The sequence below is a fragment of the Hippocampus zosterae genome, chromosome 18 (genome assembly GCF_025434085.1).
Source record: "Hippocampus zosterae strain Florida chromosome 18, ASM2543408v3, whole genome shotgun sequence".
Lineage (NCBI taxonomy): Eukaryota > Metazoa > Chordata > Actinopteri > Syngnathiformes > Syngnathidae > Hippocampus > Hippocampus zosterae.
Window position 1 is genome coordinate 11,996,748 of NC_067468.1, and position 16,095 is coordinate 12,012,842.

A 16,095-nucleotide genomic window follows, 5' to 3' on the forward strand; every position below is an offset into this window, starting at 1 on the left:
GTTAAGACACGATAGCTCAGTGCAAGCAAACTTGCTGCCATGCTAACTTCTAGTATCCTGATTGACCAGACAGTATTTACAGTATTGTACCTTGGTTGATACAGTATCTAATACTTCTGACTGGCTCGGTATTGTTTCTACAACTATGACTAAGTTCCAAAGGCAGCTGTGTGATCCAGTACACGTGTCTGCTTTGCATTCCTATTCTAAGAAATGTATACTGTAGTTAGTTTCATAATGCTTTCCTCCTCGATGTCAAACAGATAACTGTAGCTAACGAGCCAAGCAGGCTCAGCGTTTCCCCGAAACAAAAGAATCACGAGGCCGCTTGTCATCTGACTTGACACTGAACTGGAGAGAAGTTCCCACAGCGCTGGTGACACAAACATTATTTTCCCCCAGGCTTTAGAGCCGTCTGGACAATGACACCTGACCACAAACAGAGTCGGAGACATGCTCATCATCTTTTCTGAAATTCTTCTAAGAATATTTTTTTTTCAGGGATACATCTTGGAAATTGAGAAAATCCACAAAAAACATCACCTTCCATCCAAAAATAGCCATCAACTTGTTTTTCACAGTCTTGCTTCTTGATTATCGTGCATCCTGTCACAATGGACAATTTTCAAATGGACACACTGAAGCCCAGAAAGCCACACACACACAAACCCCCCATAAAATATGATAGTCATTTATTGTCTGAACAGAATTGAAAACAATTCAAACAATCCAAAAGGTGACTCTCTGTACAAAATATTTATTCCAAATGTACATAAAAACAGACCTCTCATAACTTACATCTCAACTTTATACCTTCCATCAACGGGACATGGACGCCATTTCATCTCTTTTGCTTCTTCTCTCTTACAATCTATAAAGTGATACAAATATGACAAAACAGTCCACATAATAGAATGTCACGTGACCAAGCTTTGAAATTGATGCAGGATGAATTGTCTCTTGTCAACCACGGGATGGCAGCGCCAGCACTGAGCATCACAATACAGTAGAACACACAGAGCACACAAACTCTTGCACTCTTGCATACACACGCACACAGACTAAAAGCCCCCCCGCCCCCCCCCCCCAAAAACTCTTAACTCTCACAGACACACACACACATGCAGACGCACAGTGACGCTCACTGCAAACAAAAAAAAATGAGTGGGGCAAAATAGTATAAAATCAAGCTGTATGCGGGGAAAAAAATACTCAAAAAAATGAAGTCGGGGTGGGGGGGTTCTTCCTTCAATAAAGCAAAGATGAACAAAGGGATTCTGTACCTGCCGCCACCATCATTTTTGCTGAAAACGTGATTTTTTTTCTTCATTGGCAAAACCATAAATTCTGCCTAGTAACAAGTACATGTAGCTTTCATGCGTTAAACTATGGATACACAAGTCTCAATTACCCATATTTATAACTTCAATGAAAAAGACTGTCTGCTCACATCCAAAGTGAAATGTAACAATAGTGTTTTTTAAGAAAGTGTGACAATGCTATGAGGCTATAAATAAGTAGCGGTAGAAATAAATATGACAATAAATACAAAGGTAGCGAGGGACGAAAGTTCATGGCTGAAGTTGTGCATTTGTGAACATTTTCGTCAAGTGTCACCTCAAAATTTGTGTTGCATGACTTCAATTCAGCAAAATATTGTTTGAACGGACTGACCACCCCTGCAATGAAAGGAAAAACTAAATTTGCCCAACCAAGTAGTGTGACTACATTGTCAGTAGAGGACAGTTTTCTAACTGGGGATTTCTCCATTGTGAGACAAATAAAGGTTTTCTTATCTCATCTTAACTCAGGAAAACATTTACAAGAGCTATCTTACAAGAATAAAGTTGCATAAGAATAATAAACAGTTATTTTTTGATCTTGCTGGAAGAAAAAGTAATATTAAATGAATAGTCTTATTTTTCTATGAAAAAGGTGTAACCTTATGAGACTAAAATTGGAGTGGTTTTTTTTCCTTAATTTTGTGATAATGACATACAAATATATATATAATTTTACGAGGGAAGAAATGTCTTCATGGAAAAGCTCGACTTGATGATTTAAAGAAGAAAACAAAAAGCATGTTCCGCAACAGCTAGGGTGACGACATTGTGCCAGCATCATTTTGTTGACAAAGAAAATAAAACATTGGTCAACGCAACAAGATTGTGCCAATAGGAGGCTGTGCATCAAAGACGATGAAAACAAACAACAAAAACACCATGACAAACAAACAGCTAGCGTAACGACATTGTGCCAGTGGCGGAGAGGGCACTTGAGCGATGTCACAAGCGCCAGACCAGTGTATGTGCTCGCCAGCAGGTGACGCCGAGTATGTGCAGAGTCCTTTCTTTCTCAGTTATTTCTTCTTCTTCTCAAAAAAAAAAAAAATGGTCGCCTAGGCATCTTTGAAAGAAAAACTACTGGCTCTCGATACATGGAGGTAAGTCCCACCCGACGACGGCGGCGTCCCTCAGGGAGCGTGGTCGTGCTTGTAGTAGCCTCGCCTCAGCGCCTCTGAGGCGATGCTCTCAGCCGAGCGTCGCTGGTCCAGGTCCAGCAGGGCCTGAAGCAGGTGGTTGATGTCAGCCTTCAGGCCCTGCCGCTGCATCCAGTTCTTCAACAGCTCGTAGACTTTGTCACCGGCCGAGCCGTTCTCCGCCAGGCGGATGTGGTTGTCGCTCACGCCGATCATGCGGAAGAACTTGTTGTGGATCCGAACGTCCAGGTACTTGTCAAACAGGTCAAAGCTCTTCTTCAGGGATTTCTCGGACTCTGCAATGGACCGAGTCACGTTAAATTGGCATCAAATGTACTTAAAAAAAAGATGACATTTTATACGGATATATTTTTTTTTAAATAACGCCCTGCCGCCTCCCAAAATAAATCGTACTCTTAATCGCTACCTGAAATCATCTGACAATATTTTTGAGAGAATGAATCCTATTTTTGAATCTTTGGTTTGTCACTTTGAGAACCACTGCCTTACATAACATATGAACTGGCGTGAACTGTTGCAATGACCTTCGTCATCAAGCAAATATGTGTAGAAAATAAAGACATGATTTATGAATCTCTGGTTTGCCACTTTGCCAACCGCTGCCTTACACAACTCATGACCTGACGCCAACTGTTGCACGGCGTGAAAAGTCAGAAATGAGCCACCCGCACTGTCTCCCTCGCTCGTTGCCACCCGAGGGCTCGGCCGTGACACTTTCCGTGAAATGCCATTGAGAGTAGCGTCAGTGCGGCTTTCCTACCTTGCAGTGGCAGCAGGCGGTGCTGTAGAGGATCCTCCTGAGGATAGACAAGACGGCATTAAGTCGACGGCCGGAAAAAATAACCCCAAAAAGACCTTATTCCGAGCGACGCGCACAATGGCGGCGGGGCTTATCCTGCAGGAGGCGGGGCTCTGCTGGGGGCTGTCTCCGGATGAGGCGGCGGTGGGCAGCGCCGACAGGCTGGTCTGTGAAGAGCTGGTGGTGTTGGGCAAGCTGTCGCCCAGCCCGCGGTCCTCGTCCTCCGGGGACGGCGAGGCCTTGTTGTTGGTCATTCCCGCCTGAGTCTCCTGCAGAAGCGGACGGGACTCCGGACGGGAGTGGTCGCCCTCCAGGCCGGCATTGCGACTGTTCTGGCACTCCTCTGCTGTGGGGGCGCTCTCGTCCTGTCGGGGATTTTTCATTCAGTCAATGTTTTATTTGTTGTCAATTATTTGACGCTTTTGTGCCTCTATAAAAAGTCGACACATTTATATTTAAAAGCCACCATTAATGTGACCATTTTTTAAATTTTTAAACAAGATACAAGTTCAATTTTTTTTTGACAAAGTCACTTGAGAAAAACCCTGTAACCAGTTCAGGTTGAGGACTTACGATAGGAATCTTGATGATTTCGCTGGCGTCACAGTGACTCTTGGCGCCTGTCAAAAGCGGGCAAAGAGTTAGCAAAGCGACGACGTCTCCACGGAAACGCGGCAGGGCAGCGACGCACACTCACTCGTTCCCTCAAAGGAGCAGCGCTTGGCTAAGAACCACCATGCGGCCAATCCGGCAAACACCACGGCGAGGATGGAGAGGCAGCTCAGCACGGGAACCACTGCAAAACAAGGGAGGCTGGTTAGCGATAAAGGTAACGGGTCGCTCGGAGGGGGCAGACGGAGAAGCATTACCGATGTTTGCTGGCGAGGTGGGGGTGGGCGAGGTTCGATCCAGCGGCGTTTGGGTAGGAAATGTGTCTCGCTTTCGGCAGACGGTGTTGGAAAAGTGCGTGCACTTCTTCACTTCCTCCTCGCCCGCTTTGCACCTAAACAGGCAATCAACAAATCATAGTGGATGCACCGCATGAGTATGTGAAGATTGGTTAATTGATTTGATTTATCTTTGGGGGAGGGGTGACTCACTTGGCGCAGCGTTTGCAGACCTCACAGGCCTGATCTGGCACGCAGAAGGATCCGGCACGGCACTGACACTTGGTGTTCGACGTGGTGGTGCAAGACGCTGTCTGCATCTCGTCTGTGAGCCACACATGAAGGCAGACACACAGACACACTTGTCAGTCAAATCAATACAGCATAAGTGGAGCTTTCAAGTACAAAAATTCATTTTTGTCGAATGTTAGTGTGGCCTTTTTTTGTGTATGTTCGTGTGATGTGCGTTTTACTTTTTATTATGAAATGATTGAATCATTTCATAATAAACTTTAGTTTATTATGAAACTGTAGTTTCTCTCTCTGAACACTAGGCGGCATCCATGTAACCTTGGAGAATTGGGACGCTTTGCCCAACGTGTTTTTTGATGTTGATCTGTGCATCTCGAGTCTTTTCTTGTATCATATTTCAGTCTAGTTTTATACAGATTTTTTTCGTCTTTAAAATGACTTTTCATCCCCAAATATTTGCATATTTTCCATTTAGTCTAGAGCTGGGATTCCTCAAGTAAATCGATGGAATAATCAACAGGATAATAGCTTCCAAAAAGATTCGTTTGCGACAGCCCCACTTTACTCTTTTTGATGCAATATTAATCACAATAGTGCGTTTAGACGACATTTTTTTGAATTTGCCGCACTGATATTTTCCCAGGGAGGTGAAAAGAGGACGGCAGGTAGTTTGGGTGTGGAAACATTCAGTCACAGGCAAACAGGAGCAATTATCTCAAAAGTGCAAGCTGGTGTAACACGAGCTCCCTTTCAAGCGGGACACAAAGACACCACGCCCGAACTGGGCCAGGTAAGGCCAACCCCCCAACCCTCCCTCCTCCTCCCAGGAGGAGCTCTCATTCAATGGCGGCCCCAAAAAATAAAATAAATAACACCCCCCCCCCAAAAAAGTCACAAAAGACACCACCTTTCTCGCCGAGTAACTTAATCACTTGGCATTGTCGCTGCTGCGTCTCACAGCGCGCACACACTAAAAAAAATGGTTCCACTTTCCCCAAACAATCTGGCAATGTAAAACAGAAAGACTACACTGGGTAGACTCCTCGTTCAAGATCAGGATTAAGATTTCAAATTGGAATATGCATTACTTGCATATTTAGTGTCTCTGATCTCCAATTGACATAAATTAAAAGAGTAAGAAGTTGCAACCCGTGCATTCTCATCCAAGATTTTTGGATGTTGCTCAGGGAGGATAAGAGCACTTAGTATATATATATTAAAAAAAAGAATCTGAGATCATTAAAGCCCTACTTTTTTTTATATACTTTGCAATATATATACACAGTATTTTGTCCGTTATCTGGTTTCTTCTCTGGAGGCATCTAATACATATTCTTGTCATCTATATTTCACCGCACAAAAAACTGCCATTTGTACAAGGGGTGTGCGGATGTTTCTATCCACTGTAAGCGTTTACCTTGACGACAGTGCGTGCAGGGCAGACATCTGTACATGCCGTTGGAGTGTTCAGTGTACGTGAGTCCGTGCTCGCAAGGTAAGCACACCCCCTGCTGGTAATCATGCTCACAACCCTTCTGCACAAATGTCCCTGAGGACAAATCAAACACATGGCAAAGGTCAACCATTTGCAATGGCCGTACATTGCTTTTTGAACTATTCGTTTCTTTTCGCAAATATTTTTGAGCGCGAAAACAGACGTCGTACCGGCCTGGCAGTTGAGGCAGCAGAGGCCTTGGGAGTGGTACTGCTGGTTCTCCACACAGGTCCTGTGCCGGCGCAGGACGGTCAGGTTCTTGAAGTCTTCATCTGACGGGGCGGACCACTGGGCTGAGGGGGGCTGCTCGGCCGCTCGGCACTGAGAGCTCACCAGAAGGAGGAGCGTCGCCAGCAGCACCTGAAGGTCAAGCCGACAAAACAAAACAAAAATTTGCTTTATTGATGTGGAACGTTGTCTCACACACACAGAGCAGCTTTTTTTAGCGGCATCACGTCAAAAGTTTCTTCATGGGTCGCCTTCTGTCCTCAATCTGCTCAATGATTAGGAACATCTGACTAGCACCGGTACAACGCTACATGCTAACATCAGGCTAGCGTTGTCCATCAAGGTCACGGGCGAGCTGGAGCTGAGCGGCAGACAACCGAAGGGCGCATGGAGGTAAATTCGGGTGAACGCTAACATTCACACCTATTAATTAATTAAGAGTGGAGCCAACATGCATGTTTTGGAGATGCGGGAAGAAGTCCGAGTTCCTGGAGAAATTCCAGGTAAGCATGGGGTCAATCAACAAACGGCAACAAAGGAGCCGTCTCGAGCCAAGAGGCTAAGCCAAGGACTTATTAAAGACAACAAAATAAAACAAATGATGCCACTTAGACAACTTGCCAAATAATTGCACAAGCAAACAACAGCAATGACAAACATGATCCAAACTTTATTTTCTCATCGTGGTAACTCGATTGATTTTATCTGTTGTTTTGACCAACATTGAAATGCTGGCATTTTAAAATTGTGTCTGTACTTCAAGGCCGCATTCTCAAATGTTAGCTTTTTTTTCTCCTTTAATTTAAACAAATGACCAGAAAGACAGAGTTTGGATACAGTTTCAAAAACACTTTTGTTTGTAGCTGCAGTGTTTGCCAAAATGGTTTTGCTGTTACTTGCCTGGCGCTAAATCATGCAGATGAAAAAATGTTTTTGTTTTGGTCACTTCATTTTATTTTGTGTATAGACCAAGGCAAAAATATTTCAAAATTCCTCTCCAACACCTGATTTCCAAATGATTGCACTTATTTTTCATCAAAAACATGGCTGACTTATGTCAACGGTGCAAATACTTTGGTTGAAAGCGATCATAGTTGGCTAATATTATAGCCTTCAACTCATATTAGCTAACATGGTATGTCTGTCTCTTGTTTATTTTGTAATTTTTGTTTAAAGTTGACTTTCTGCTTGGAACAATGGCGCTTCTTGAGTTAGTGTGCTTCTGAGTTTGAGAAGCTAATGACAGGCTAGTTTACTTTTATTCTATTTTTTAAAAGAGCTTCTTGATAGGAGCGCCGGTGTTTGCTAACAGCGGCGGCCGACGTGATAGCACAGCTATTCATGCGGCAGATAATGGCCGTTTTGTGTAGGTGGGCTTCCCAGAAGAATACTGGGCCGTGCCGCTTTAGCCGGGCCCCCCGGGCGCTGCCGTTTTTCTTCGCCAGCTTTTCAGCGCGTCAACGTGAGAAGGGCCCATTCACGGGCCAACAACACGCTTTAGTGTCTCGACTTCAAATGACCCGCATTCTTCGAACGCAGAGGCTTTGAACAGCTCGACATGCGACACCGACGCAAGGCGACACCGCAGGGATAAAAGCGAGACTGCATTGGAGGCTTTTGTCTCACACAACACCACGCAGAATGTTTTAAGTTGAATTTAAAACCTTTTTAATGGCCAAAACCCTGGCCACCAAAATAACCGGCCATGCTCCTTTTTTTTTCTCCAGTCATGTCAGAGACGGAGAAGTTATAAAGATGTAAACATTTTGTCATATTTATTTTTATACTTTCACGATGGCAGCAGTCGACGGTAGAGTAAATACTGTTTACAAATTGTTTAAATGTGACTCTGTGATCGCTGATGGACCCCAAAAACCTTGATGGCGTGAACACTACATGATTTAAAGTGTATTAACACCACACACAAATATCCACCTCTAAAATGTATCCTTGAAATAATATGAAACCATCAATTAAAGAAAATATAAAATGCAGCAAAATCTAACAAACCAAATAGATCACGGATTATAATATTTGAACATCTAAGCATGACAATACTATTTATCAGGACCAAAACCTGCACTTTTAGGATATCGAGAGACAAGTTAAAAAAAAAATAGGTCAAGTGCAAAAAGCCAAGGAGGAGTGTTGCTATGCTTCGTTGTCGGGAAGAGCTTTACCCCTTCAGTCTCTTGTCCTGCGAACCGGCCACCATCAACAGCCCCCCACCCCCCACCCATTGCCGTCTTCACTTCCGGCTTCTGCTTCTTCCTCCTCCTCCTCGCTGCTCACGTCAGACTTTCCAAAGTGGCTGTGAGCAGTCACAATCAGGCCTTTTACATCTATCCAAACATTGGACGCAGGCAGAAGAACGAAGAAAGGCACACACGGGGGGGGGGGGGGGGGTTTAGTGTGGTAGTGGTGTCGAGAAATGCCTGAAAACAGTGTTGTGTGAGAGCGCAGCGGGATGTCGGGAGGGGACGGTACGGCTACGTGGAGGAGTCTTGGTGAAGCAAAGGCTCGCGTGAAAAGATCGGCGAGGAAGCACATGTGTGCCACAGACATAACGGGGGGGGGGGGGGGGGGGGAAGACAACTGGAGATCTCAAAGTGCAATGATACACCAGCCTGACAAGAGCGCGACATCGCAGGAAACGGTCGTTAATACAAGACGTCACGTGGGCGTCCAACAACTGTTCGGTTCACTCACGCGGCGATAAAAATGTGGCGACGCCAACATTGGACGATTCGATTTTTTTGGAGTCACTTGGTGAAGGGTCATCTAATGATGACGCGTGCCATCATTATTACGTAGTAACGGGACCTTCATTTGAGAAAAAAAATTAGAGTAAAATAATTTTTTTATTGCCAATAAAAAGCATCAAAATAATAACCACATTTCTACTTTGTTTAATTTATTTCAAGAGCTGAAAAGAAACGAAAAAAAAACCTCGACAGAAGCTGCACATAGACAACCCTTTGTCTTGCAACATTCCCGAAACAAAGTTTGTGAGTTGACAATGTTTATCCACATTAACGCCATCAAGTTCAAATGCACTCTCCTAAAGAGAGCGTGCGGGCACATAAATTCTTTTGGCTAGCCACACTGCGGCAGCACCAAAAACGAGGCGGTGGCAGGGGGGGGGGACCGTTACCCCAGTGTAGAAAAGCTTCCAAAGCCACAATCCTTGCGGGCGGTCGAGTCCACTTAGCACAGAGTGCCATTGTGATGTGCGCAAGTTAAAGCAATTAAAGTCGCAATCAAATGAGGACGCTTGTGTCTGAGACTTCCTCTGAAAAGGTTCCGCTACCGAGGACAGGACATCTGCAGAGCTGCTTTATCAATAGGCCGTTTTAGCGAAGGCCGTTTAGCGAGAGTGCGCATCCCCCGAAGTGACGACTGTACAGCCGGCGCGCGGCAAACAAAAGGAAGGAGACATTTATTCAATATTCTCCAGATGATTTTAGTCAGAGCCGCGACGTAAGCGGGAACGATGTGTCCCCTATTACAGCGCCTGGCCGCAAACATGCTTTTCTCATTAAGTGCTAATCGTCCAGCGACACGTAGAGCGATACGGTTTTAGAAAAGTGTATTCCGCAAAAGCAAAGTGGTCGTTACTGGCGTACAGCGGTGTTACGACTTATGACCTTTGTGTACTTGCATGTTTTTTCCTTTAATAAAAACAAACCAAAAAAAATACTCTTTAGCAATGTACTGTATAAAACATACACTGATAACAAATGTGTGTGCGTGTGTGTGTGTGTGTTGTCCATTCATATTATGTTTCTGAACATAATCCATAAATTTTGAGCCTTACTGCTTTGGCTCTTCGTCTCGTGGCAATCCCCATTAATAAATCCCCGACGGCGTCCGACACTTTGCTGACTAGAATCATGATACTAAACTTTCCTAGCGTTTCATCTGTAACTCAAGCAGTGGAAAAAAAGCGTTGCGAGTCTGCGACTGCAGTTTACGCAACGCCGTTAGCCTTTGAGCGCTAGCCAAAACACCGCTAGCGGCGTGATTTGCTGCTCCAAGTCAAACAACTGCTCTGGATTCCCAAACAGCAGACAGCTGGGAGGTCAAAGTCAACGACGACTCGAACCAACCACTAATCACCAAACCCCGCCCACTTTCCACACCGAAGAGCTCAAGCTGGCAGAGAAATAAACCAGCGTCTCGTAAACAAACGAGCGACATGTCTCTTCTCCGCCATCCCTATGCGCGCCTGCCCTTATCGCCGCCGCCTCCCTGCTAACCGCGAGCGCGGCGAGCATCCAACCGTACCCGCAGGCCAAGAGAGGGCCATGTTAACACATTACAGCTGTTACTGACAGGCCAACAAGCGCCGGGCTCAAAGCGGGATTGACGCGCGCGTTGAATGACAACTCGGAGCGTAATTGCAGAGCGAGTTCAAATATGACATTAATGAATGCTTAATTGCACTTTGCTGAATCCGCTTCATCGGGGCCTACAAAACAAGTCTGTCGCTTCAAATTCGACGGCAGCCAAAAATCCACCAAGTGACCCGTTTCACTCGTGTTTCCCAACCACCGCACTGTGGGTGGCGTCAGGGTGCACAGATACTGCTTAAGTTTTAAAAAGAAATAAACATGCACGTCAACAGGCGCCCCAGCAAGGGTCGGTGTCGTCAAGCGAGACGGGTATTAATTCCGGTGTCACAAAGCATCAATTGTCAATGTTAGGGTGCGGTTTGTGTTCTCATTAGTCCACAGTTGCTGTCGATAAATTATTAGACGTCACGTTTTGGCGACAATTATGCACTTGCACATGGCTGCCCTTGTCCCGGCGTACTTAATGACTAAGTATTAGACGCTGATCTGGACAGTACAGTCGACTAGTCAACTTGGCCATCGATGGGTTCAACTCCAATCAATTGTCAGTCACAACAGACCTGCATAGATTCATGTTCTTATGCTAACAACATAAAGCTACGGTATAGAACCTTCTAGGTCTTGGTACTTGTAGTCCCAGTGCTTAAAGGCTACAATAGCTTCGGTACTGCAGATGCAAAAGTTCCTGTACTTCTCGAAAGTATAGATTCTTACTTCACCCACTGATAAAAGATCCCATAATGAAATTCGAACAATAGCCGCCATGGTCCACAGTGACGCACAAGTTCTCGAGGTGGTAATGTGCAACAAACATCTCAACACTGAACACGACAATACTGTCTCAGTGGTTACTTGCACTCTGAATGCATCTCCCGCGGCGACCGGCCAGGGTAAAAAGTGTGGTTAAAGTGTTGAAGTATGCATGTACAATGGCGTGTAGAACGAGTGCAGGAGTGGGAGCGTGTGAAAAGTGGCAGCCCCCTCCTCTCAGGGAGAACAGGAAGCTGAGACAATACAGGGGCTTCATGCGGCACAGTCACCCTGCGACCCCCCACCCTCCCCCCGCCCCTCATCCCTTCTCCGAAAAGCCTGCGCATCGCGCGCACACACAGGCACAACATATCCGCCGGGCAGGATATTTTTAACCGAGCAATACTCGCAGCCCCGCGACACACATTCTTGAGTTTCCTCAGGAGGTGCGCGCGTGTCGCTTGCAGGTTAGGCGACGTGGGCAAACAATCGACGCTAATGAACGGCCAGCCTGGCGCGTGACCCGGGCTGATGTGAAACACATGAAGCCAGACAAGGCTGCTGGGGGTGGGGGGTGGGGGGGTTGGGAGAGTTTTCCGTTTTTCTTTGCGCGACCAAATGGGCGACTAAGGGAACGCCAGCACACAGTCAGACATGTGCGCGGCCGGGGGCGAAGGGCGGCCGCTTTTCCATTCTCGATTAGGCCTTAGCGGCCGCTCACAAGACGGGTGGCAGTGTCGAGGGGGAGGAGGAGGAGGAGGGCTAAGACGCAGACATCAATGTGAGGGGGTGACTAACAGATTGAAGAATGCACAAGGAGCCTCCGCTTTGCCCCGGCAAATCACATTAGCGGCATCAAAGTGAGCCTTTGTGCCGCAGAATCGCAGCAACAATGTGACTTGAAAAATATGATTTGATTGCATACGTATTTTTATGAAGTTCCACACACCCCCTCCAGACACCTTCAGTCCCAACAATGTACACAGAAACCTGTGTTTAAAATAAATACTGTAAATGTAGAAAATCAAAGCCCTGATACAAATATGTATTTTTTTTAAGAAATCCAAATATTTTGAGGATTTTAATCTTTTAAATGCCCTACATAATTATTTTTTATTCCACACATCCATCTTTTTAAAAAGTTTACTTTGTTAAAAAATGTTCATGACAGTGCATGTTTGTGTCAGCTTAGTAGCAATGTGTTATCCGTTACTTAGCAATAAAGCTACCCCCCTGCCACCTCCCCCCCAAAAACCAACACTGACACTTGCCTGAGCCAATGAAATGATTTACGAGAATGTGCAAGAAAGTCATTTTAATAAAAGCCATGGCACGCAATGCAAATTAAATTTTAATTTAGTGGCTGAGTCACTCATGTAAACCGTTGACATCATCCCGCCTTGCTTTGGAATGCCGACTTGCTGCCGCTGCCCGGGCACACCTGAACAGGTGACACTTGCCCGAGTGAGTCAGCTGCACTCAGATTGGCTGTGCTAGTCACCTCAGCAACAACGTCACCCCCGCCCCCCCACCCCCAACCAACTCCAGCTCCATTAATCCGCCAAGTTGACACAGCACCTGCACCAAGCATTGCTGGCCGGTTGCATCATTCCACGCGGCGCCGATAAGCTATGCTCGGTCTTGCCCTTTTCTGTACCATGAGACGGAGGTAGTGGACATGGGACTGAGGGAGGGAGAGGGGGCATTTCCTGTGTGAAACCACACCCAGGCAGACACAAGAGATAGGCATCAAGTTTATAGTGGCAACCGATGCCCCCCTAATATCATGGTATGTGTGTACAGGAAATGGACAGGACAGGGAGGCACGTAGGCATGTTGTGTGTGTATGTGAGGGGGGGGGGGGGGGGATTAGCCTGCAGGCAGAGTCGGTGTGTGGGTAGATCAAGGGTGGGGGTCCTGTTTCCTCACAGTCCCCCCAGCAACAAGGCCACTTGGCGAGGCCTCCTCCAGAATGTACTGCGGTTTACACAAAAGATAAACAGTGACGTCGCTAACTGACCTGGGTGTGTGTGTGTGTGTGTGGGACGGGGGGTGGGGGGGGGCGGCCTTGCAGCACAAGTCACAAAGGTCTTTGCTGAGGTTTTGGATGTGGTGGGGTAAAAGTGTCACATGTCTGTCTACCGATGAGAAAGTGAAGAGGAGTTACAAATAGCAAGTGCGAACTTGAATTCAAAAGCGGGAATCGCAGAGGAACAATCTTTTACTGCGCCGAGGATAACAACAATATCGCGCTACACTCATGCGGCAATAATCAATTTCGGAAGCTTCACGATGTTTTCTCCCACGCATAACGCTAACTAACATGAAACGTAACTTATTTCAAGTTAAATTACAACTATAAGGACGACTGATTGATGAGTAATAACATTTTTAAGCTAACATTTTCCCGCTACAATTATCAAGTTTGCAGTTAGTCACTGCTGGCTACGTTTGTCGCCAAGCGACCATCTTCGGTCTTCGAACCGAAAAGTCAGTTGATCGGCACTTGTGACCTCAAACCATTTGGTTATTGTCAGAGTTAGTAAACGGTCCCGCGTATTCGGTGGACTAATGTCGGGAAAGTGTTGTTAATGTTAAGTTTTACCGTGGTCTGGTCTATGGTTAGCATCATTTGCGATATGTGACAGTAGCTGCCGGTTGTGTTACAACAATCGTTACACGACAGCATTAAAATCTGACAAATCTACTTACAATAAGTCATCCCTCATTACGCTGTGCCGTTTGTAATGAGTTAATTTGTTTGAGTTTGTTGATGCTCGCTAAATTAGTCAGATTAGAAAGAGAATGTTTGTTACAAATGTCTAAAGGTCGCAATGTGTGACAGTTTGTCACAAATAATCATTTGTATGTTACATTCAAATAAATAAGTCGTCACTATTCAAGGTCAGTAAAGTGACGTGGGATAAGAATCTTTGATTATGTTACAATGTTCAAAAAAATAAACAAGTAGTGGCTTGCTGTGGTGAGTCACCAGTCATTATGTCAAATGTCGTCAGTCATAACTTAGTGCGAGTTTGTTGGTGCTCACAAGTGAGGTTAAACATTGCTGATTACTCCAACTGCTAGTGACATTTAAACGGTATAATCAGTCAGTTATAGCCAGCTACAGTTAGCATTGGTCGTTATTTCAAAGGTTCAATGTGGTTCCTTCTTGGTCAGAGTTTGTCAGTGCTCGCTGCATGACATTTGTTGCATTAGTCAGACCCGTGGAGTTTTGCGGTGAGCCGTCTCTTATTATGTCAAACGTTTGTCATTGTCAATGACAACAGTTTGTTATGTCATGCTACTGGGCTTTTTTTAGTCAAACCATTGCTCATTACTTCAAACGCTGTGAATTGAAATAGTTAAACTCACAGAAGCAAGGCAATTGTGTCAGCTGCAACTATTGTATCCGTGCGTTATTCTGGACTTTGCTTGTTGGAGTTTGTTGTTGCTCATTTGCATACATTTCCTCATTAGTTAGCCTGCAAGCGTTTGCTTCAGTAGCAACATTCAGGTATTATTTGCTATGTAAAAAAATGTCCTTTAAGTCGATCGGCTGGCACCTGTTCACACTGAGAATTACTGGCCGTGCGACGGTGGCATCGAGCAACGACTGACAATTACTTTTCACAAAATCACATGCAGGCCCCGGCTTTCCTCTGTACCCTCTCACACAGCTGTAAAATCCACGGTTTGACATTGATCAGCCATTTTGTATGACACAGAACAACAATGTAGTTGTAACGATATCTTCATGAATCCATCTGTGCCAGCTACATATAGTGAGAGGCACAACACTTTAAATGCTCTTCCATTTGAGGTCAGAAGGTACGCTATCCACCTGTTGCCATTCATAGTCGTCATGGCTTCCTGCCAGTCTGTAAAGTAGAACAGCTTTGTCTTCTTTGATTTCACGCTGTGAAAGTTAGTTTGTGACAAAAATGAAATCAGCATTACTTCGTAATCCATACTATTTGCTTGACATTTTTGTCCCCCCCACGACACAATTTTACTGTATGAAACACGCGTGCGAACACACACTCTAATTTCTCTCTCTCTCTCTCACACACACACACACACATTAGCTAAATGGCTAACTTGCCAACAGGCGGGCGGCTGGTTCCGGCTCAGTCCGCACCGGCGGCACATCATATTGGCCCAAAAGTTCTTCAAAATTCGCCCATACCTCGCTGTTAAGTTGCACAGGTACACTGTTCGTAGTTTATCTTGAATGAATACCAAAAGGAACACAAACACACATCGTACAACATTTCAAGTGGGTTTACTTACGCAGAACTTCCCGACAGCCGGCCCGGTGTTCATGTCAGAAATTCTGTGAGACTTCTTCAGACTCAAGTATCTTGACTGAAACACGCCACGGTGTGGAAAAAATACGATAAAAAATAAAAGAGGCACAAACGAGCTAATCCGTCAGCCGATTTCTCATGGGTAAAACTTGTGAGCGACTTTCTTCCAAACGTCTGGACTGACGGCCAGACTCAGCTGCACTGATTCTTCCTTCAGGCTCGTCGGAACTTGTGACGTCACAGCCAGCCCAACCAATCACGAACGAGATATATTGAATATTCATGAGCAGTCGGAAATCGGCGTCAACGCTTTTAGCCAAATCATACGTTTCACACAGTGGAATTTCACAGAAAAATGTACATAAAATTATACTTAATATTGTTTTCATAACGCCTTTTGCAAAGGATTAATAACTATTTTTAACCTATTGGACAAAACCTCATTGATCAATTGATATAACTAGTAACAAAAATTGGGATTATACAAGATAATGGCTCATCTGTTACCATATTTTTTTT

General features: G+C 45.2%; 1 protein-coding gene across 2 annotated transcripts; it reads right to left on the reverse strand.

Moving 5' to 3' along the window:
- Positions 1-677: 677 nt before the first annotated feature.
- tnfrsfa (tumor necrosis factor receptor superfamily, member a) lies at positions 678-15,802 on the reverse strand. Of its 2 annotated transcripts, none has more exons than XM_052051611.1 (10): positions 15,560-15,802; positions 6,104-6,293; positions 5,856-5,987; positions 4,400-4,511; positions 4,169-4,302; positions 3,997-4,095; positions 3,873-3,919; positions 3,377-3,664; positions 3,261-3,297; positions 678-2,775 (listed from the first exon to the last, which is right to left on the reverse strand). In XM_052051611.1, exons 1-10 carry the CDS (start codon positions 15,590-15,592, stop codon positions 2,474-2,476), a joined length of 1,374 nt encoding a protein of 457 aa, XP_051907571.1. In that variant the 5' UTR covers positions 15,593-15,802; the 3' UTR covers positions 678-2,473. The 2 variants fall into 2 exon arrangements, with proteins under 2 accessions (XP_051907571.1, XP_051907570.1); XM_052051610.1 differs by having other exon boundaries at positions 3,991-4,095.
- Positions 15,803-16,095: the final 293 nt, after the last annotated feature.

Coding starts and splice junctions, on each gene's coding strand:
- tnfrsfa (XM_052051610.1), bottom strand. CDS start 15,592: ATGAACACCGGGCCGGCTGTCGGGAAGTTCTGC. Junction 6,294..15,559: donor CGGCTGTCGGGAAGTTCTGC/GTAAGTAAACCC, acceptor CTTGACCTTCAG/GTGCTGCTGGCGACGCTCCT. Junction 3,920..3,990: donor CTTTGAGGGAACGAGTGAGT/GTGCGTCGCTGC, acceptor CGCTTTTGACAG/GCGCCAAGAGTCACTGTGAC.